This window comes from Sturnus vulgaris, chromosome 12 (assembly GCF_052056855.1).
Source record: "Sturnus vulgaris isolate bStuVul1 chromosome 12, bStuVul1.hap1, whole genome shotgun sequence".
NCBI classification, from domain to species: Eukaryota; Metazoa; Chordata; class Aves; order Passeriformes; family Sturnidae; genus Sturnus; species Sturnus vulgaris.
In genome coordinates this window covers 14,574,774-14,595,845 of record NC_142254.1, presented here as the reverse complement: position 1 = coordinate 14,595,845, position 21,072 = coordinate 14,574,774, and the positions used below count along the sequence as shown (strand labels likewise).

The 21,072-nt window shown below is 51.0% G+C and overlaps 1 protein-coding gene across 1 annotated transcript; it reads left to right on the top strand.

Moving 5' to 3' along the window:
- Positions 1-5,015: 5,015 nt before the first annotated feature.
- AARS1 (alanyl-tRNA synthetase 1) lies at positions 5,016-21,045 on the top strand. The gene is made up of 21 exons (XM_014880725.2): positions 5,016-5,085; positions 6,459-6,667; positions 7,290-7,478; positions 8,073-8,218; positions 9,350-9,541; positions 9,982-10,126; positions 11,332-11,477; positions 12,025-12,133; positions 12,231-12,381; positions 12,739-12,863; positions 13,468-13,612; positions 14,231-14,409; positions 14,909-15,022; positions 15,792-15,998; positions 16,619-16,803; positions 17,221-17,329; positions 17,988-18,101; positions 18,363-18,482; positions 18,932-19,018; positions 20,398-20,511; positions 20,779-21,045. Exons 2-21 carry the CDS (start codon positions 6,524-6,526, stop codon positions 20,962-20,964), a joined length of 2,907 nt encoding a protein of 968 aa, XP_014736211.1. The 5' UTR covers positions 5,016-5,085; positions 6,459-6,523; the 3' UTR covers positions 20,965-21,045.
- Positions 21,046-21,072: the final 27 nt, after the last annotated feature.

Here is a 21,072-nt window from a genome sequence, read left to right as displayed (position 1 = left end):
GTTACTTTAACTTTTCAGATGCTTTTAAAGAAATAAATAGGTAGGTAGGTAGGTACTGATATGGCATAACCTTGATTCAATTTTCTTATTATTGGCTCCAATGAAATGAAATACAAGTATTTAGAAGCTCTGGCTACTTCCTACCTCACTTATTACAACAATGGCAATCCTAGGCAGTTTCCCAAAACATTTCTTTTGGATTTGAATGTTCTTTTCATTCTTCATCAATAAAAGCAACCCCTATTCCCTCAGACACAGGGGAACACAGGAAATCTCTGCTCCTCGAGACATATCCTCAGCCTGGTGCTCCTTATCTCCTCACTCTTCACCCAAACACTGTCCTCCCCTGTCCAGCACCCTGGAAAATTCTTTCCTGTGAATACCCCAAGTTTGCCAACTCCAAAAGCCAGCCTGGCTGTTCTCCCTATGCTTTCTAGGTCCATTTGCTGCCCTGTGCTTCTCTGAAATGTCATGAAAAAGTCACTGAGTTTGGCCCACATCCATAGGAGGGAATGGCCAAGAGGACATTTCCCCAGTCCAGGCTTTGTACATCCCATGAGCCTCTGGGTCAAAGCACCAGCCTGGGATATCAGGCTGGGCAGATTTCCCACATGTCATTTTTAACTATTTTTTTCCTCCCTTTTTTACCTGAAAGAAATGCTGACCATGGCCACCTCCAAGCAGATCCCAAAACAACCCTCCTACTTAGGAACCATCCAGGCGGTTACTGTGCCCTGCCTTGCTTCGCTTTGTGAACCCAAATGTCCCAGCCTAAAACCTGGGCACTGTATTTAGCATCTTTGGGAACTGGCGTCATGCCTTTCTCATGAAATTTGCTCAGCTGAGGTGTCCAGACCCACCTCTGCCTCCTCTGAAGCCAGTTTGACTGCTCCAGCCAGAACACAGCTTAATTTGAGGGGAGAAACTTGCCCAGGTGTGCATGGATCCCTCCCCATGGATCCCTCCCCATGTGACAGGGCTAGAGCTTCCTGCAAAGGCTGCCCTGGTCCCACCTCTGAAGTCAGCAAAGAGCTGGAAGCAATGCTGGGTTTAAGGAGAAAGGTTGCTCCATACCTAGCTGGACCAGTTTGATGCTGGAGTGCTGGGCAGCTAATTCTTGCAGGGCCTGGAAATAAAGCGATGGAGCAAGGGAGGAGGTTAGAAGCCACCGGCTGCATGGTCAAGTGTCCCACCCCTGCTCCCAGGTCACTCAGCCAGGGTGGTTTTGTTTTCTTTGGGGAAAGAGCATAGGGCCATTCCCAGTGGATGGGGTAGGGCAGCAACCCCACAGCCAGCAGGAGAATGGTACTGCTGGGCTGGCTTAGGAACTGTCCCCATCCTGAGTGATCCCAGCACAGAAAAGGGGTTGGCTGGCCATTGGCACAGCCAGGAACGAGTGCTGAAGACGTCTGCCTCTCCAGCCTCATCCCACCCAGCCACATTGGACCCTGCCTCATCCAGGGAGCTGGGGGATTATGAGACCACCGGAGCACTTTTCCCCCTACTCTTGGGCTACCCAGCCAGGGCAGCAAGCCACCAGGGCTGTGGGAACTGCAGATCCCTGCTGCACACCTGGCTCAGCCCCATCCCATCCCCTGTGCCCGCACTGACCTTCCCTCTTGGACCCTTGGGGTCGCGGCAGGTGGCAAAGATGTGCTGGGGGGGCCGGGGGCTGGCGGCCAGCTGCCGCACAAGCTCCAGTCCGATGCCCCGGTTGGACCCTGTCACCAGGACGCTCCGAGCCAGCGCAGCCATGTCCCCAGCTCTGCGCTGGGCGGTGACACATGGCAGGGTTGCCGCCTGCTTGGCGTAAAAAGGAGCCCGGCACAGCCCAGGGTGTGGCTCTAGGCACCCATGGGACTGGGATAGTGCCAGCATCTGGCCCCTCACCTGCCCCAAATGGATCCAGCATCTCGGGAGGACCAAGGGCTCCTTGACATTTGGCACATGGAACTGTGTCACCTGCATTGCTCAGATTTCCACCGCTATGCTCCTCTAAAGCCCGAGCTCCTGGAGTCTCTGTAACAGCAGAAGGGTCCATCTCTTCCACAGGTTTGGAAGAGCACTACCAGGAAAAGGAGAATGGGTTCAAATCTGGGTGTGGCCAGCAATCTCCTAGTTTGGGGGGTGAGTTTGGAATGGTTGAATTCTGAGATGCTAATCCAAAGCCCAGGCTGGAAGGCACAGGGAGTGCTGTTTGTATACTGCAAATTCCACTCCTGCCAACACTTCCCCCCAGAGCATCCAGGAGCCAGCAGAGAAGGACTCCCACTCCCTGTAGCCTCGATCACCCACTGCTGGGGCTTCAAGTTCACAGTCATCACCTTCTTCCTTGCTGGAGGACAATGCTGGATGCTTATAAGCCCAAGAAGTGCCTGTAAAAGCAAGGCTTCTTCAACCCAAGCCAGCCTGGGGGCATGGATTTTTAGGATGCAGAAGTGTTAAAAGAAGCAAAGAGCTGCCATGTAAAAAGCCTTAGCTAAAACAGAAGAATTGCAGCAACATGAATATGAGGTGAGGGAGGAAAAAAGAAAGTTGTGGGGGTAGGTCCATCCCATCTGGATGTGCCTTGTCACATGTACCTGTTACTCAGTGTGGCAGTGGGGACAGAAGTCTCTATTCCCCGAGTAGCTGAGTGGTTCCACATTTTGCAATCACCAAAGAAACACTTGGGAGATTGTGAAGGGCCCTCACATTTGGAAGATGAGCTTTCAGGTGACACAGATCATAAAGGGGAAGAAGCAGTGATGTTTCCTTCTGTGGTGGTGGACAGATTATGGCCCCCATGAGAAGTAAGCATGCTGGGTGTGGATTTGGATGGTGTTGGAGTCAGATCTGCTGTAGCAAACGTTCTTGCAGGTGTAATCACCTGCACTAATAATTGCACTGCTCAGACTTGCCTGCTCGGCCTGCAGCATCCAGAGCAGAGCTCCCATTAGGAAAAAATTAGACTAGAGTTTCCTCTTTTCCTTCCAGGTTCCTCAGGAAGGAAACAACAGAAACAAGTGAAGAGGGCTGCAGGACCAGGAATGGCTACGGGCCAGTGCCAAGCAGGAGAGTGGCGTTTGGAAAAGGCTGATAGTAGCCAAGGACAGCAGCACAAGCCCACTCACAGCCTGAATAACAGCTCAGGGCCAGAAAGTATGCACCAGGGAAGAGATGAAACCAGGCTACAAGATCCCAATGCTACAGAGGCACCTGGGAACCATCCAGGTTAGGGAAGAACTGAGAGAACTCTACTCCAAGGCCCATCAGGAGCAGCAGGATCAGCAATGACTTCAGAGCGGGTTGCCCAGGGCTTGAACCTGACCTCAAAACCCTCCAGGGACCCCGCAGACTTCCCAGACCCCCCCTTCCACTCTGACTGTCCTCAGAGCGATTTTTTGTGTCAGTGTGGCACCTCCCCTGTATACATGCTGTGCCCCTTGGCCTGGGTCCACAAGGCCCTTGCAGTGACCCCTCCTGTGTCTCATAGCCTTGACCTTGACCCCGCAGACCCCTGCAAAGACCCTGTAGCCATTACATCCCCCAGCAGGGCTTTGTTCACCACTGCAGCACCCCCAGCTCAGCACCCTCAGCCAGCCCCTGCTCTGTCACAGCCCCTTCCTGGCTGAGCCCCACAGCTCCCCGCTGCCTCCATGGGAACAGCCAGCATCACTTTGTTACAACATGTGGAATGTGTCAGTCAGTATTATCTTACGTCAGGCTGTTCTTTGATATAAGACCTTTGAATACTTTCTAGCCTAATCAGCAGGAAAGGAGACCTAATCACTGGAAGAGGCAGGAGCTAGCATCCCTCACTCAAGGACGTTCTGGAACTAAGATTTAGGGATTGCTAACTTGGCAAAATACTGGTCCGTGTGTCTTAGAGCTAAACTATCTTCATTGTAACACTGAAAATCACATCTACAGATCAAAAAGACCCTCCCCACGTGTAGACCCTTCCCCTGAGCATGAGTAGAAGTTAGATGGGGTTACATGATTTTTATGGGAGGTAGTAGTCAATCCTAACAGAAGGGCTGTGTTTGATAAGTTATTAACCCCGAATTTCTGTGTATAAGTAACAGCATGGAAAGTCCGGTGGGGTGTGCTGGATTTGTAGAATACCACTGTGACAATTGATAAAAGATTCGTGTTAATCACAAAAGCATTGGGGTTTGCATAAACCAGAATACTAAGCTCTGAAGTGAAGCATGTACACTAGATAAAGGGAATTATATGAATAATTCTGTTTAAAATCACCTTGTTATGTTATATTATGTTGTATTATGTTACATTACATTATGTTATGTTATGTTTGCCAAATAAGTTGTATCGGCTACCAGCTTGCGAAATTGGACTTCCCAAAAAGCCCTTCCTGCCTTTGTCTGATCAATACTGCTTATGTCAAGGACCAGACTTCCAGAACTGCTCTGGTGGTTATCTACAAGGACCCGATGGCTATCTGTGACTGATTATTGCCCGGAGGCTTTGTAAATTTGTGTAAGGATGTTTATTCGACCACCACTGCTTACCTGGAAAAATTATGACCGCAAAAAACCCAAAAATTATTGAATACAATGAGAAACCACAGTATAAGAAGAGACTGCAAACCAAGGTTCGGTGGACCGTGGAGTGGGCGGTGACCCCTCACGTTCCCCAGCGCGCTGCTTGCTCTTTCTATATCAAATAAAGCAATCCAAAATTTTGCTGAATATCGAGACTTTTGTCTCTCATTTATAACACCACTGAGCACCCAGGCTGGGGCAGCTCTGAAATAAACAATATCTCACTCGAGTGCGTCATTATCGGCTCGTTGCACACCAGGGAACGAACTTGATTTTTGGGGCAACATCCCTACGCCTCCCCTCTGCACCCCTAAAATGGCGGCGCCCAGGGAAGCTTCAACCCGCCCGCATCACGTGGCCGCCGTGTCCCGCCATTGCATCAGCCGGGGGCGGGGCGCGGCGCGGATGGGTGGGGCTGGCGGAAGAGTGGCAGCCCCCGCAGCCAATGGGAGGTGGCGTCCGGCGGGGGGGGGCGGGGCGGAGCGGGCGCTGCGGCGCGGCCGGAGGAGCGCAGCGAGGGGCGGCGGTGGTCGTGCAGGTACGGCCCGAGGGGCCTGCGGATGTTCGGCTGCTGGGTTTGGTTTCTATGGCCCGGCCTGGACCCGCGGGCACAGAGGAGAGGGGCAAGGAGAAGGCAGGGCGGGAGGGTGGCGGTGGCGGTGCGCTGGTCGCGCCCCATGCGGGCCTGCTGAGGGATGCCGGCTGCCGGCGGCGCTGCCGGACACCGCTGTGCCCTCACCCCTCCTCGGGCACTGCAGAGCGGGGGTGTCTGGGCAGAGGCTGTCATAGGTCCGCTGCTACGCTTGGTTCTCCCCACTTCGGGTCATTCCCTCCTGCAGCATCGAGGTTGGACTCGATGATCTCACTGGACTTTTGCAAGCTAATTGATTCTGTGCTGTGAATACTTCCCGGGCCTTGCTCCTATGGGGAATTCCCGTCTCTCCGCGCCGCTGCAGGCTGCTGGGATCTCGCCTCCCTGCATGGATCCGCATTGCGCTGAGCTGTCAGGGATAGCCATGTGTTCCCGTAGGACACGGGCGGTGCTGCCCTCCAGGCTGTCACTGCCTCTGGTGTGCGTATGGGGATGTGGGTCCCCTCAAGAAAGGCTTCCAGGAATCCCTGGAGCTGGCTGTGCTTTGAGCAGAGCCAAAGGGAGGGTGGTCAAGGTTATGTTAAGGGGTCATTTTCAAACTTGGCTGTTCTATGATTTAGTTACTGAATCACAGAATGGTTTGGATTGGAAGGTACCTGAAAGCCCATCTGGTTCTAACACCCCTGTCATAGGCAGGGACACCTTCCACTATGTAATGGTGCTCCAAGCCCCGTGCAACCTGGCCTTGGCACTTCCAAGGATGGGGATGCCACATCTTCTCTTGGCAACCTGTGCCAAGTCCTCACCATCCATGCAGGGAAGAATTTCTTCCTAATATCTAGCCTAAATCTCTCCTCTTCCAGTTTAAAATTGTTCCTCCTTGTAATATCATTATCTGCCTATGTAAAAAGTTGCTATTTGTCATTTTTATAAGCCCCCTTAAATACTGGAAGGCCATAATGATGTCTTCTCACTCTGCATTTAATAACCTTGAATGCTTTTGTGACTTGGCAATCCCTCTGTCCCCAGCAAGGCAAACACAACCTACTAAGTTTAGTATCCATGTGAATTTGATATTTTATAGCTATGTATTTTCAAAGAACAGGTAACTTGAGGTAGAGCCCCATAAATCAGAGAGTTTGAGGGAGAGGAAATTTCAGGTTGAGCCACCACTATTTGGGGCAGATTGATGGTTGAACTGAAGTGTCAGTGAGTACTTAACAGTGTGGGGAAAACCTTTCAGGAGTTGGAGACAATGATCCTGATGTTCACCTTGAGCTGACAACACATCAGAGCGTTGTTTGTTGTTGTTTGTTCAGACTGCACCGAGGTTTTGCCACTTTCCTGCCACTTGCTTTGGACAGTGGCAACTTCCAGCTTCCACATGGAGACCCCTCTCACTGCCAGCCAGATCCGGCAACGGTTCATTGACTTCTTCAGGGAAAACAAGCACACCTATGTGCACTCATCTTCTACAATTCCCCTGGATGACCCCACACTGCTCTTTGCCAATGCTGGTATGAATCAGGTAGGATTCCCACCCTGGCACTGTGGTCTTGCTAACACACCCTGTTGGAGCCTGTGAAGCTGTTTGCAGAGCTGTTGGGAAAATTATTGTTTTCTACACCTTGCTTCTGGTCACAGGGATGGTTGGTGTGTCCTGTGGAGCCCTCTGTACTCTCACAAAATTGGCAAGAGCACTGAAAGAGGATCTCACCTATGGTGAGAGCTCTGCCAGTCTTGTTTCATTGGTACCACAGCAGCCCTGGCACAAATGACTAATGGTGTCTTTAAAAAATGGTTGAGACTGGGATGCTGCAAGGGCTCTGCTGGAGATCAGCACCCAGTTTTTAAATTTTTGGCAGCTGGGAATCTGACAACTTTCAGTCCTTTTGGAAAGCCTGGGGTTTGGTGGGCTCTAGGAACACCTGTGTCTGTGTGAGTGCTTAGTTCTAGGCAGCCTCCCCCTGGACAGGAGCAGTAGGTTTGTTTCTGAAAGGTGCTTTGGGTATGTTCAAATGAGTGATATCATGACATAAATGACATTGTCTTGCTGTTGCTTGCAACATTTGAAAACAGGTTCTGAGTGCTTTTCTCACTTTCTCAGCTTTTCTAGCAGTTCATTTGCCCTTTTTTTTTCCTCCTCGCAGTTCAAACCCATCTTCCTCAATACCATCGACCCCTCACACCCCCTCGCTAAACTGAGCAGAGCCACCAACACTCAGAAGTGCATCCGAGCAGGGGGCAAGCACAATGACCTGGATGACGTGGGGAAAGATGTGTACCACCACACCTTCTTTGAGATGTTGGGGTCCTGGTCCTTTGGGGATTATTTCAAGGTAAAACAGTCTGGGTGCAGCTCTGAATCTCTTGTGCAGATTTATCCATCTCTGTAAACTCAGCAGAGCAGTTGCCAAGAGGAGAGAGAATATGTTGGCACAGAGGTGCATGTGGCTCCTTTGGAATAAATGAGCTTGGAAGCTGCCCCAACCCTGCAGAATGACTTGAGATTAATTACTTAAGGTTTACAAAGCTGATTAAATTAGCTCTGCTAGTTTGGAATCTTCAGGTAGTGATTTTAGTGGCCGTCCTGAAGATATAGGGACTAACATGTGCTATGCTGCTGTGACTGACCTTCAAACAGGAGTAATCCATACAATTATGATTTCCTTTCCCAAGTTTCTTGCTAGTGTAGTATCCAAAGTCAGAATTAAAAGGCTTTTTGAAGGCAGTGAACATGCTAGGAGTTAACTTGGCTGCATCAAGATAGTCAGATGTTTCTTGTGCCCTCTTCACTGTATATATAAATTTTTCTTTCTTATGTCAAAAGTCAGAAAGTTTTCAGCTGCTGATACCTACAGTAGCCATTACTTTGGATGTTGAAGAGAAGCTGTCTTTGCTTTCACTTGCTGACCTCATGTTTCCTTCTGCAGGAACTTGCTTGTAAACTGGCACTGGAACTTCTCACCAAGGAGTTTGGCATCCCTGCTGAAAGACTTTATGTTACTTACTTTGGTGGAAATGAGGCTGCAGGACTGCAGCCAGACCTGGAGTGCAAGCAGATCTGGTTGGATTTGGGGTAAGGCCTTCCACTGAGGCAGGTGCATGTTTTGATGAGCAATAGTAATTTATTTGCCTTGGATATTAGGAAAAAATTCTTCTCAGAAGCAGAACAGAACAGACTCTCAGAGCAATGGTGGAGTCACCATTCCTGAAGGGATTTTAAAGCTGTGTAGCTGTGGCACTTTGGGGCATGGTTTAGTTTGGCAGTATTGGAGTAACGACTGGGCTTGATGATCTGAAAGGTCTTTTCCAACCTAAATGTTTCTATGACTCAATGATGGCCTGTGTTATGTGGCAGAACACATATAATGGGAGGCTTTAACAAAACTGAAGTGTCACAAATAACATTTGCAGGGTGGTGGAGTTTCCAAACCAAAGGGAAATACTGATATTAGATAGAAGCTACTGGGAGCTCTGGTTTCAAAATCTCTTGTGTAAGCTTAAGAGTCCTGCTTGGTCAGGTGGATGGGATGTCTTGCCCAGTGTGCTGCCACTGACAGCATTTGAGAAGATCATGGAATTATAGAACTGTAGAATGGTTTGGGTTGGAAGGGACCTTACAGCTCATCTTGTTCCAAGTCTTGTCCAACCTGGCCTTGAATTCTTCCAGGGATGGGGCAAATACAGCTTCTGTGGGCAGCCTGTTCCAGTGCCTCACCCTGCTTACAGGGAAGAATTTATTTATAATATATAACATTCATCTGCCCTCTGTTAGTTTAAAGTCCTTTTCCTACCACTCCATGCCCTTCTAAACAGTTCCTCTCCAGATTTCTTGTAGTCTCCGTTAGGTACTAAAAGGCTACAACAAGGTAATCCCAGAACCTTCTCTTCTTAACGCTGAATAATCCAAATTCTCGCAGCCTTTTCTCATAGGAGAGGTTCTTCATCCCATCAGTGTCTTGCTGATGGCTTTACTGAGGGGTTGTGTAAGTCTCTGTCTCCACCTGGGATGACTGCCAGGTGCCAGTGTTCACCTGATCCCCTCAGCAGGGTTTCTGAGTGTTAGGCTCTTGGATTGATCTGTCTAAAGACGCTAGGAATTCATCAGCACCTAAGGAATTTGTGAGCTATGGTTTCTTTGGCATAGCCTTTAGTTTGGGGAATTCTTTTAGTTAGTCTCTGTTGTTCAATAAATTTCTTCTTACAGGCTGGCTGAGGGCAGGATTCTGCCTGGCAGTATGAAGGATAATTTCTGGGAAATGGGAGACACCGGGCCGTGTGGGCCTTGCAGTGAGATCCACTATGACCGGATTGGGGACAGAGATGCTTCACACCTGGTCAATCAGGATGACCCCAATGTCCTGGAGATCTGGAACTTGGTGTTCATACAGTTCAATAGGTGAGCCAGACCTGCTTCCAGCTTCCAGGTGAGCCAGGTTGCTCCAGCTCAGTTTGAGAGGCTGCTTGGGCTGTGTGTTCTTTCAACTGCCCATGGCTTTCTTGCCATTCCCAGTTATCCAGCAGCTGAGCACTTTGTGATGCTCTGTCCCCTTACCTGCTGGTACAGAAGGGGCTGGTCACACTGCTTTTGGGACAAACTGAGAATATTTTCTCTGTTTGTCTGCCAGGAGTTCAGTAGGGAATAAGTTGTTGTCTGCTCTAGGTCTAAATTTTTGCTGAGGGTCTTGTTAACTATATTTTATCAAAATTGTCCTTTGCGTGGCTTGTGTATGGGCCTGTGTCACAAATCTGATGGAACTAAATCTTACAGAGATGAAGAAAGAAATGAGATTCCCCCTGTAGAGCCTCCATCCATAACATCTCACCTTTCTTTGGCAGGGAAGCTGATGGGACACTGAAACCCCTTCCTAAGAAAAGTATTGATACTGGGATGGGCTTGGAGAGGCTGGTCTCTGTGCTGCAGAACAAGATGTCTAACTATGACACTGACCTTTTCCTTCCTTACTTTGAAGCCATCCAAAAGGTATGAACTGAAGCCTAGCTGCATCCATTCCCTGAATTCTTGGGGAGATGTGTGGGACTGGTTGGACAGGGTGGTCTCTGCTTTCCCAGCTGCTGTGAGCCCCACACATTTGCACTTTGCTGAGGGTAGGAACCCAGGCTGGCAGAGTTGCTGCCCCAGGACATGTTTCCAGGGGAAAACTGGACAGTGAGTGGTGCAGCTTTCCCAGTTTCTGTGAACTGTCCTGATTGATCCTGTCCCAGTGGGAGATGCTCTGAAGTCCAACATGGCCAAGTACCATCTTTCTGCCACGTGCTAGACAGCACGTGGTATTGCTAACCCAGAATCAATCTGTCCTTCAGTCTCACACCTGGAACATGCTGATCTGTAGAAAATTCCCTTAGCCAGGAGTGTTTTACCATAAACCATGACAGTCACTTGCAGAACCTGTGTGTTGTTGCTGCATTGTCGTGGGTGGGGACCATGTTACCCATGCTGAGATTCTTTGTGCGGGTCCAAGCCTTTTTTTTCTCCATGAGGAGGCAGAGCTTCCTGGCTGTTGATCATGCTGAATAAAATGCAGAGAGAAGAACCTAGGCTCCTACTACCTCTAAGGAGTGAGGTGCCAAGCTCCAGAGTTGGAATTGGAGAGCTGCCGTTTTTCAGTGTTAAGTCCACTGGCTAGACACAGCCCCTGTGTCCTTGTCTGCCTTCCTGCCATGTGCTGGGAGCCTGGCTGGAGGGACTGCCTGTGGTGGGAGGTTTGCACCATGTGCAAGCAGTGCATGGTTACAGCAGTATCTTCCTTAGAGTATGGATAAAACCATCCTAAAAGAGGAAAGCTGGGACCATCTCCTGTGGGACAGAATTTGAAAGGTTTCTTGGCTGGGCAAGTTATGCCAGGTTGGAGTCCTTGAGCCAGTGTGCAAAACAGATGATTTCCCCATACTCTCTTCCTCTCTCTTGGGCTCTTAATGATGGGATAAATTGGATTTTCTTCCTTCTGGTCTGGAGAGCTTTTGGCCATTGAAATGTGGGCCGTGGCACCATGCAGAGGCCACAGCTCTGTGCTTTCCCTAGGTTCACTGACTCGCCTCTTTCCAAGAGGAACATTCTCCTCTGTGGCTGTGGGGTGGGCTTGGTTTCTGGGACCCTTCCCTGTAATTCTGCCATGGTGCCACTGTCAGTAATTGTATCCTCTGCCCACTGCCTTCTCCTCTGCAAAGGGCACAGGTGCCAGGCCATACCTGGGGCAGGTTGGGGCCGAGGACACTGATGGAATCGACATGGCCTACCGTGTGCTGGCTGACCACGCACGCACCATCACCCTGGCCCTCTCGGATGGGGGCAGGCCTGACAACACTGGCAGAGGGTAAGAAAGAGCTACTGCCTTGTCACCACTGCCATTCTGTTTCACATGGTTTCCCTCAAGGCTCTGGGATCTCCTATGTCTCTGGGATCTCTTTGGATTCATCATTCAAGCAGTGGGTAGCAGAGCGTTTCCTCGGCATATTTGATGCTTGAACTGCTGTAGTAAGGTTCACCCAAAAGGCCATAATGCACTTGTGAGCACCACTGCTGCTGTGCCAGTCCCTGGATAAGATGACTGTGGGCAGAAAGGCACAAAGCCCAGCTTGTGCAGTGTTGCTGTTGAAAAAACAAGAAATTTTGGGCTGGAGGGCTGTGCTGCAGGTGCCGGTGGACTCCATAAGCACACAGTGAGTGTGGGTCATGGAGGTGGGGCCTAGCACCTCAGCTGTGCCTTGCTGCTGCCATGAGCAGCAGCTTGAGGGAAAATGAGAAAAGAAAACCCTGTGCTCTTGGTCCTGGGAGGGGGTGCTGGTAGATGGATGCTGGTGGAGCCCCTGAGAGCAGCTCAGATGTGTAACATTTGCATGAGGGACTCTGCTGTTCCCTAGGTATGTGCTGAGGCGGATTCTCCGACGGGCCGTGCGCTATTCCCATGAGAAGCTCAATGCCCCTAAGGGTTTCTTTGCTACTCTGGTTGATGTGGTGGTGCAGTCACTGGTAAGTTCTCCTCTTCCACTGTATCTGCTGAAGACTTCTTGTGCTGAGGTGTGCGGATCTCCACGTTGAAGGGTTCTTCCTTCTCTTGGGTCTGCAGGGAGATGCCTTTCCTGAGCTGAAGAAGGACCCAGATATGGTAAAGGACATTATCAATGAAGAAGAGGATCAGTTCCTGAAAACACTGAGCAGAGGCCGTCGCATCCTGGACAGGAAGATCCAGAGCCTTGGGGACAGTAAAGTCATTCCTGGTAAGGCTGTGACTTCTGTGTGGATGCAGCAAAAGGCATTTATTATCCAGGATCACATAAGGGAAGCTGGGGGGAAGGGAAAGAGTGGGACAATTCGAGGTGGTGGGGGAACAAAGTTGGTGTTAGAAATCATCTCTTAGAGCTGAAGCACCCATCTCTCCTCTGGCCTGTGTTCACTTGCTCAGGTTCTTAAGCTGCCCAGACACACATCTCTGCTGTCAGGGAGGAGCCTTTTGGATTTTCACGTTCTCCAAATCTTTTCACTGTCCCGCCATAGCTCAGAGCCAGTGGGGGAGCAGGGAAGGGAGCAGTGTCTCATGGAACGTGAGAGGTGACTGCTTTGCCCTTTCTCTGCAGGTGACACTGCCTGGCTGCTGTATGACACCTATGGATTCCCTGCCGATCTCACTGGGCTGATTGCAGAGGAGAAGGGCCTTGTTGTAGACATGGAGGGCTTTGAAGAAGAGCGGAAAAATGCTCAGGTGGGTAACAGTTCCAGGGGAAGATAGTTCATGAGTGGGTAGATAGAATTCCCTTCCTTGCAGTTTGCAGTCACGAGTTGCTTTCTCACTGAGTCTGCTGTATGCCCCATGGTTTGTCCCGTGGGAAAAACCAAGACAACTGCAGTTGCTGTGGGACATGTCTTTTCTGTACAGCTGGGGTTGGTTTTGCTCACTAGCAAAGCGTGGAACCTTGAGCTCAGCCTTCAGACAGAGATAGTGGAGTGCTGGGAGCACCTCTGCTCTCCCGTTTTGGTTAGGGAAGTGTTTCCCTGTCCAAGGATCAGTATCCAGGCAGGCCTGCACCTTGGATGCATTTCCCAGTATGTTTGCTGCAGCAGCAAGGAGTGGCATTGACCACCTGGATACTTGCCTTATCCTGCAAGGTCTGCATACTGGAACTGGCTGCTCTGAAGCCAGAAAAATTGGCACACTCCAGGTGCTGGTGCATAGCTTCCCAGGGCAGAGCTCCAAATCAGGGAGTGCTGGGGGATGTGAGTGAGATGTGCAACTAGGCTGGTATGCATTGGTATTTCTTAAACCTTGGTATTTGGCAGGTAGTTTCTCAAACCTTGTTCATTGGCAGCTCAAATCCCAGGGCAAGGGTGCTGGAGGGGAGGACCTCCTCATGCTGGACATCTATGCCATTGAAGAGCTAAGAGCCCAAGGGCTGGAGGCGACAGATGACTCACCAAAGTACAACTATGCTTCAGATCTGAGTGGTACCTATGGTATGGAAAAACCTTCTCACAATCATTTTCTGCTACTAAACTTTCCCCTGGCATGTACCTCTGGGCTCCCCTTTCCTGGGACATGGAGTTGGAAGTGGAAGGCTGTGCAGGTGAATAGCCTGCTTGTTACTTTTTGAGCAAGGAAAGAGGACTGTTCAGGGGCTACTGTACTGCTGTTGCCAATTAAGGGAATTCCTGTTCCTGCAGCTTTATGTCTCCACACTCCTATGCTGTTGTTTCTCAGCTGCTCCTTTGCCAGTGCTGCAGGAGACTGCAGTTTTTGCTTGGCCTGTGGGAGGGTCTTTGGCTTGCTCACTCTGGCTCTTCCTGCTAGTTATTTGATTTGAGGGAGATGCAAGAGGCTGCAGGCTCATAGCCGTGTGTGCTGCTGACTTTTGCTGCATAGGTGTGAAAGGCAGTGACAGTCCCTACCTTGGAGGACACTAAATAAAATTTCCAACTAACTTTGCATTACTCCTCTCTCCTTATCCCCTGCAAATATGTTAGCTGCCATGAGCTCCTGCAATAACTGGGACGTGTTGCTATGACATTCTGCTCCCATGTGATTTCTACAAGGTTTTCCTGTTTTACTGACACTGCCTGTCATCCTGATGGCAGATTTTGGGAGCCTTGTGGCCACAGTGAAAGCCATCCGCAGGGAGAAGAAGTTTGTGGAGGAGGTGTCCACTGGCCAGGAATGTGGGATAGTGCTGGACCGGACCTGCTTCTACGCCGAGCAGGGTGGGCAGATCTATGACCAGGGCTACATGGTCAAGGATGACGACAGCAGGGAGGATGTGAGTTGACCTGAGAGCCTTTTGCTAGAGTCAGTCTGATTTGGGGCCTGGGTAGAGGAGAGAAGGGTCAAGCAAGCTCCGGCAATTTCCCATCCATGTTAGGTGCCACACATTGCACAGGGTTTCTTTCTGGTGGGGGGCTGCATTATGGCATGGATGTGTTGGAGTTTTGTTACCCTTGCTCCTTGAGGACCTCAGTTCTGTTCTGCTGTCACCAGAATGTGGGTGCCTGTGGTGGTGGTGCTGGGATTGCCAAGCCCAAGGGCAATGCTCTCAAGCCAAGATGGAGAGCTGAGGTGGGGAGCTCTTCCTGTGCTCCACCTTCATTCACTTCTCTGCTTTGCTGTGTGCTGTGCCTGGGAACACAGCTTTCTTCAGCACACACACCACTCTTGCTCTCAGCTGGGGCCTTTCCAGTTGCAGCTCAGACCTCTAGCTGGATGATGTCTCCCCTTGGCCTCTCACCCTTCTCACATGGGGCATTTCCCTCTTTGTACAGAAAACAGAATTCACTGTGAAGAATGTTCAGGTCCGAGGAGGCTACGTGCTCCACATAGGAACTCTGTATGGGAGCTTGAAAGTAGGAGATCAGGTCCACCTGACTATTGATGAGGTGAGTTAAAACATGGTGTAACACATGGGCTTGTCTCTTTTCTCTGGATTTTGTCATGTTTCCTTTCATCAGGGCCACTCGGGGGTTCTGATATTTGGGTCCTGCTCTCTCTGCAGCACACGATCAAGCAGTGTGTGGCTGGCTCCAAGTTTCTCTGCTTCACACCTGGCTTTCTCCTACCATGAGGCAGATAATGCCTACCTAATTCAGAGCCCCTCTTGCAGGGTTTGCTGATCACAGGCAGAAACACATTTTGGGTCATGACTTGCAGGGAGAACATGACTGGGGCTCCACTGTGTGGGGACAATAGCAGAAAGCCTGGGCTGTCTGCCCCACTCCGAAATTTGCTTGTGTGGGCTCAGCTTGCTGAGTGAGTGCTGCACTGAGTGTGCATTGAGCACAGTCAGCCTGATGCATTTCCCTTCCCTATAGAGGCAGCACCTTTAGAGGAAGAGGGAAGGCTTCCATCTTGGAGTACTTTTCCCTGCTGAGGAACAGAGATTAGTTATCTGTGTCCTGATCTGTCCTTGGCCTCTCTCCACACAGGCCCAACAAGGGAACTTCTAGGAAAAAAGCCGTGCACATATTTGGTGGGGAACACCTGTTCCTGTAGCTGAAGCTCCAAGGCAGCAAGTGTGATCAGTTGTTTCTGATGTCCTGAGCTTATTTAGGATTCTGTTGGAGCAGGGAATTAACCTCCCCTTCAGCTGCTGAGGTGGTCGTGGCTCTGGGGTGTGGGACCCCATCTAACAGTGGCTTCCTCCCTCAGGCCAGGCGGAGGCCAGTCATGAGCAACCACACGGCCACCCACATCCTCAACTTCGCCCTGCGCTCCGTGCTGGGGGAGGCTGACCAGAGGGGGTCCCTGGTGGCACCAGACAGGCTGCGCTTCGACTTCACAGCCAAGGGAGCCCTGTCCACCCAGGAAATCAAGAAAGTTGAAGGGATTGCCAACCAGATGATTGAAGAGTCGAAGGTGGGTGTGGCTGACACGTTGTATACCTTGAGTTCAGATTTTGGGTGGTCTGGGATGCTGAGAGTTTGGCATGCACAGGAGGATTCTGAGCTGCTGGTGCCAAACTCTGCACAGATTGCTGTCAGTCTTGAGTGGGAAAACCACATATGGGTTGTTCTGTTCATTGGTTTCAGGCCCTCTCTAGGGTTGGAGTGTTCCCATGCCTGTAGTAGTGTCACATCAGCTACAAGAGCCAGGAAGTTTGGCAGAATAGTTTTGCAGGCTTGGCTGGATTTACAGCGTACACCCAGACAGCCAGTGATGAGTCCCCAGTGGCAGGAGTGTTGCTCTGTCTAGTGCCAAGTGTCAGAGCCAACCCTGGAGGACCCTGGAATCTGCTTGGAACCTTTTGCATGTGCAGTAGCACACAGGGAGTCTGAGCAGGTGGTATTGGGACTTCTGAAGATGAGACGTCTTTTAATAACTTTGTGATTCTTGCAGCTCAACAAACCCTAGCTCAGGTAAGGCACAAGACTTCACTTTTAGGATCTTTCAGAGGAAGAAATTTCCTGTGAACGTGGGCCCTCAGTCACAGCTGACAGGACTGGCTCTTACCTTCATCCCTTCGCTGTCCTTTGCAGACTGTGTATGCCAAGGACTGCCCTCTCGCAGCAGCCAAAGCTATCCAAGGACTTCGGGCAGTTTTTGATGAGACCTACCCCGATCCTGTCCGTGTGGTTTCCATTGGCATCCCTGTGGAGGAGCTGCTGGCTGACCCCTCTGGCCCTGGGGGCTCCATCACCTCTATTGAGTTCTGCGGAGGGACGTGAGTACCTGGAGAGGCCGGGGAAGGTGGCAGGGTGGCTGAAAAGGAGTTCCTGTGGAGCTTGAGCTCCTAGGAGTGCCACGAGTATAGACTGGGCAGAGCCAGGGCAGAGATGGAGGTGGTGGTGATGATGTGCCTTTGCATTTCCAGTCCTGAGTCAATCAGTCTTTAAAATTACCTTTTGCAGGCAGGAAGCTGCCTGTATTACCCCGTCCTCACTCAGGGTCTCTGTGGCAGTTCTGGGAGCACAGGTCTTTTCTCACTCGTTTGCTTTTAGCACAGGTTGTTTTTTCTGCCTGTTCCCACACTGCTGCATTTCCCTGGCAGGAGGTTGTCTTATTTCTGTGCTGATTCTTGCTGAGATGAGAGGTGGACTTCTAATTCTCTCTTGTGGTCTTGTTTGGGTTCTTTCCAAAGGCACTTGCAGAACTCCAGCCATGCTGGCCCCTTTGTGATTGTTTCAGAAGAAGCAATTGCTAAAGGCATTCGGAGGATAGTTGCAGTCACCGGGGCTGAAGCTCGGAAGGTAAGGGTAGGCAGGAGAGATCCTCTGTGAAATTCCACCTATTAACCATGTGCTAAAGTTCCTTTTGTTCAAATTTGCACAATATCCTCTGAGGGACTCATGGAAAAGGGTGCTGCTCTTGGCAAAGACGGTGCTGGAGACCCTGGCTGTACTACGGTTGGAGCAGGGAAGAGAGGGGGAAGTCTCAGCTGTAGGTTGTGGCAGAGAAACCTCGGTGGATGTGTGGGATGGCTCCGGGGTTAGCTCAGGTTTCTTTTCAGAGTGACTGTGGATGTAGAGCTCTCACCAGCTGGCAAGGCCGGCAGGAGAATGGTGAAATCTGAACCCAGTACTCTGCTACAGGAGGCAATGACTTTGGATATGGGCTGGTGTTCCCTAAAGTGGGAGAAAGAGGTTTCATGGGGGAGATGATTTCTCTTTTGTGGGGATCTTGGCAATCCTGGCAAGAAAGAGACCTGGCGCCCATCACACCCTGGTGCCAGCATCACACTCTGGTTCTGGTCAGGTGCTGCGTGCTTTAGCCCTGTGGCTTCCCAAGACTTACTAAGCTCCATCCTGGGGCATTCCAGCATTCCTTACCTCTTCACACTCTGGGGTGACCAAAAACCCAGCCTGCTCAGTGTTCCAGCTTGATTTAACTCAGATTGTATTCTCCTAGGCCCTCAGGAAAGTTGACAGCCTCAGGAAACTGCTGTCAGCCCTGGAGGCCAAGGTGAAGGTGCAGACAGCTCCCAACAAGGATGTGCAGAAGGAGATCACGGATCTTAGTGAGGTGAGGATGCTTCCTCAAAGTGAATGGGACCTTGATTGCCAGAACTGGGTGGTATTAATGAGGCCTGAGTTCACCTTCTTGCTCCTGTCCAAGAGCCCTGCACCCCATGGGTGCTGCAGCCAGCACCTGTTGCCTCAGGTCATTGGCACTGGGAGCGGAGCTTATTGGGCTTTTCCAGTTGAGGCAGAGTTCATGAGGTGCTGCATCTCTTGCCATGATTGCTGGCACCTTTAACCTTCTCTTCCTGCTCCTGTTCTGCAGACACTGGCCACTGCTGTTATCCCACAGTGGCAGAAGGATGAACTGAGAGAGGCTGTTAAAGCACTGAAGAAAGTCATGGATGACCTGGACCGAGCAAGCAAAGCCGACATCCAGAAAAGAGTGAGCCCTGGGCGGGAATAAAGGACAGTGTGGGAGGGCTGTGGCTGTTCCTTTGAGAGCTCTGTTAGTGTCCAGGATGGAAGAAAATTGATGTGTGGGAGTGCCCCTCACACTGTTCAGCCCTCCAGCTTCTCTTGCTGCCTCCTGAAGCTGAATGACCACTGTGCCTGTTTGCTGGGTTGAAGCATGGCAGCCTGTTCCTGCCCTAACAATGACCCCAGGTGCAGGCTTCCTCCTGGATCCCACTGGAGTTTTCTGGAGGAGGAATCATGCACAACATACCTGCCTGTCAGAATATATTCCTCCTGGCTTCACAGTGTGAGGCTGCTCCAGGCTGGGCTGTGGGTGTATTTGGGCAGCTTGGGGGCTTTTGTCCCTGCTCTACCCAGATGGTTCTTATGTCCATACACAGTGTGGATGGTCTAGTGGCTGACTACTGTTGTTCTCAGGTACTGGAGAAGACCAGGCAAGTTATTGAGAGCCACCCTAACCAGCCATGGGTCATCATGGAAATGGAAAATGGAGCCTCAGCAAAGGTATGGAAAAGTCTGATCTCTCCTCAAAAACCTTCCTTCTGCCTGAGGAGTAGCTGGGTGGTCTCTCATTACCTGGGGAGGCAGTTCAGTGCTACAGAGCTGTCCCTCTTGACACCTGCTGTCCCTGAGAAGGGGGAGTGACCACTGGGATTTTCTCTTGTGTCCCACCCCCTGGACTAGCACATGGGCTTGTAGGGTTGGTGGGGTTTTGACCACTTGCTGAGCTTCCAGACATGGTGGTGTTTGGGGAGCCTAGCAGAAATCCCATTGTGTCCCAAGTGAGACTCACCCTGCAGCTGTCACGACACTGAAATGCACTAAAGAGACTGAGAACAGCAGCTCTGCTGAGCCATAAAAGTCATGATGCTTGTGGCCCCTGCAGATCAGCTCAGGGAGTGGTGTCCTGGGCTGAGTGTGGACATGGCCGGGCAGAGGGCTGCCCCCAGCACTGTCTGCTCAGCTGGGTTCAAGTTCTTCCCTGGCCAGGGCCGAATCTCCTCCTTCCCTCCTCCACACACAAGTCTTTTCCCAAGCGATTTCTGTTGGAATGAATGCTCTGTTGTGTGCATTGTCACAGTGCTGAGCCCAGTAAGTGCCAGGCAGTGTGGGCTGGTTGTGCCTGGGCTTATACTGCTCTGGGTTTAACACCCTGTTAAAATTTCCTCTCTGAGAGTCTTGGAGCTGATCCTGCTCACTTTCTCTGGCCACCAGCATCACCATGATGCCCATGCTTCTCCCAGTGGGTGCTGTTGCAACATTTTCCCTGGTAGAAGGATGCCTCCCATGAGATGGCTGTGCTGGCAGCCCAGAGAGTTACATGTTCTCAGTCTGCCCAGAGCAGCACTGCAGGACCACTCCTGGGGCTCTGTGCTGCAATCATGCTGTCTGTGCAAGTGAGGGATGGTGGTCTCCTTGGGAATAATGGAATGTGTGGCAGTCTCCCTGGTTCTTCCCTGCCTGCTGTGTCTGGTAACCCTTGCAGGCTCTTCATGCTGCATTTGAGTCCTCCAGACTCCCTTTGGAACAGCTATTCCCTTCTGCTGGGAGGAGCTTTGTCCCCTCCAGCCAGTACATTCAGGCAAAGGTTTATTCTGGGGCTGATTTTGCCAATTCCTGTATACCCCAAGGCAGGGAAATAAAAGCATCTTCTCTTTCCTGCCTTGGGGTACACAGACAGGGTTTATGTCCCTTGCCAAGGCTTCTACACTGCCAGGAATGTGAAGATGGCTCATTTTTGGGAGGAGGAGCGTTGCAGAGTGCTGCTGGCTGGTTTAATGCAATTCCTAATCCCTGAGGTCTCTGTGGGTGCTGTTGGGGCTGGAGCTGGGCTAGGGGCAAGTGCAGGGAGACAGTCATGCAATGGTTTTGTTCTCTTCCAGGCCCTGAATGAATCTCTGAAGCTCTTCAAGACTAATTCCCCCCAGACTGCTGCTATGCTCTTTGCTGTGGATAACGAAGCTGGCAGGATCACCTGCCTATGTCAAGTACCCCAGGTAACGTGAAGACTTTCTCTGAGCCTCTGTGGAGGAGCTGCAGCCTCCAGGCAGGAACTATCTAACATTACACAGCCAGAACTGACTGGGGTTTGGCAAGATCTACAGCTTTTGTGCTTGGGCTTATTGTCAGGCTGTAGAAATGAGGAAAGAGGAGTTATGCTCTGCAAACAGGAGAGGGGAAGAGTCAGGACTTAATGGGGTGGTAGGCACGGGACAGGGTGATTGCTGTTCAGTGCTGACCGCTGGCTTTCTTCTCCTGCCCAGGAGACTGCAAATAAGGGCCTGAAGGCCAGCCAGTGGGTGCAGGAAGTGTCTGGCTTGATGGACGGCAAAGGTGGTGGAAAGGACATCTCTGCACAGGCAACAGGCAAGAACGTGGGCTGCCTGCAGGAAGCCCTGAAACTGGCTACGGACTTTGCCAGGCTCCGCCTGGGGGAGCTGAAGAACTGACTGAGGGGGAAACCCGGACCCAATTGTTTCCCTGTCTGTCCCCTGCCCGGTTTTCCTGTCAATAAAGGCTCCCTGCCCCGCGTTCTGCTCCCCGGCTCCGGAGGCGGG

Bases quoted from the DNA above. Each gene is read 5' to 3' on its own strand.
- AARS1 (XM_014880725.2), top strand. From the start codon at position 6,524: ATGGAGACCCCTCTCACTGCCAGCCAGATCCGGCAACGGTTCATTGAC. The intron at 11,478-12,024 runs GTAAGAAAGAGC...GCTGTTCCCTAG, and splicing joins CCTGACAACACTGGCAGAGG to GTATGTGCTGAGGCGGATTC. The intron at 15,023-15,791 runs GTGAGTTAAAAC...TTCCTCCCTCAG, and splicing joins TCCACCTGACTATTGATGAG to GCCAGGCGGAGGCCAGTCAT.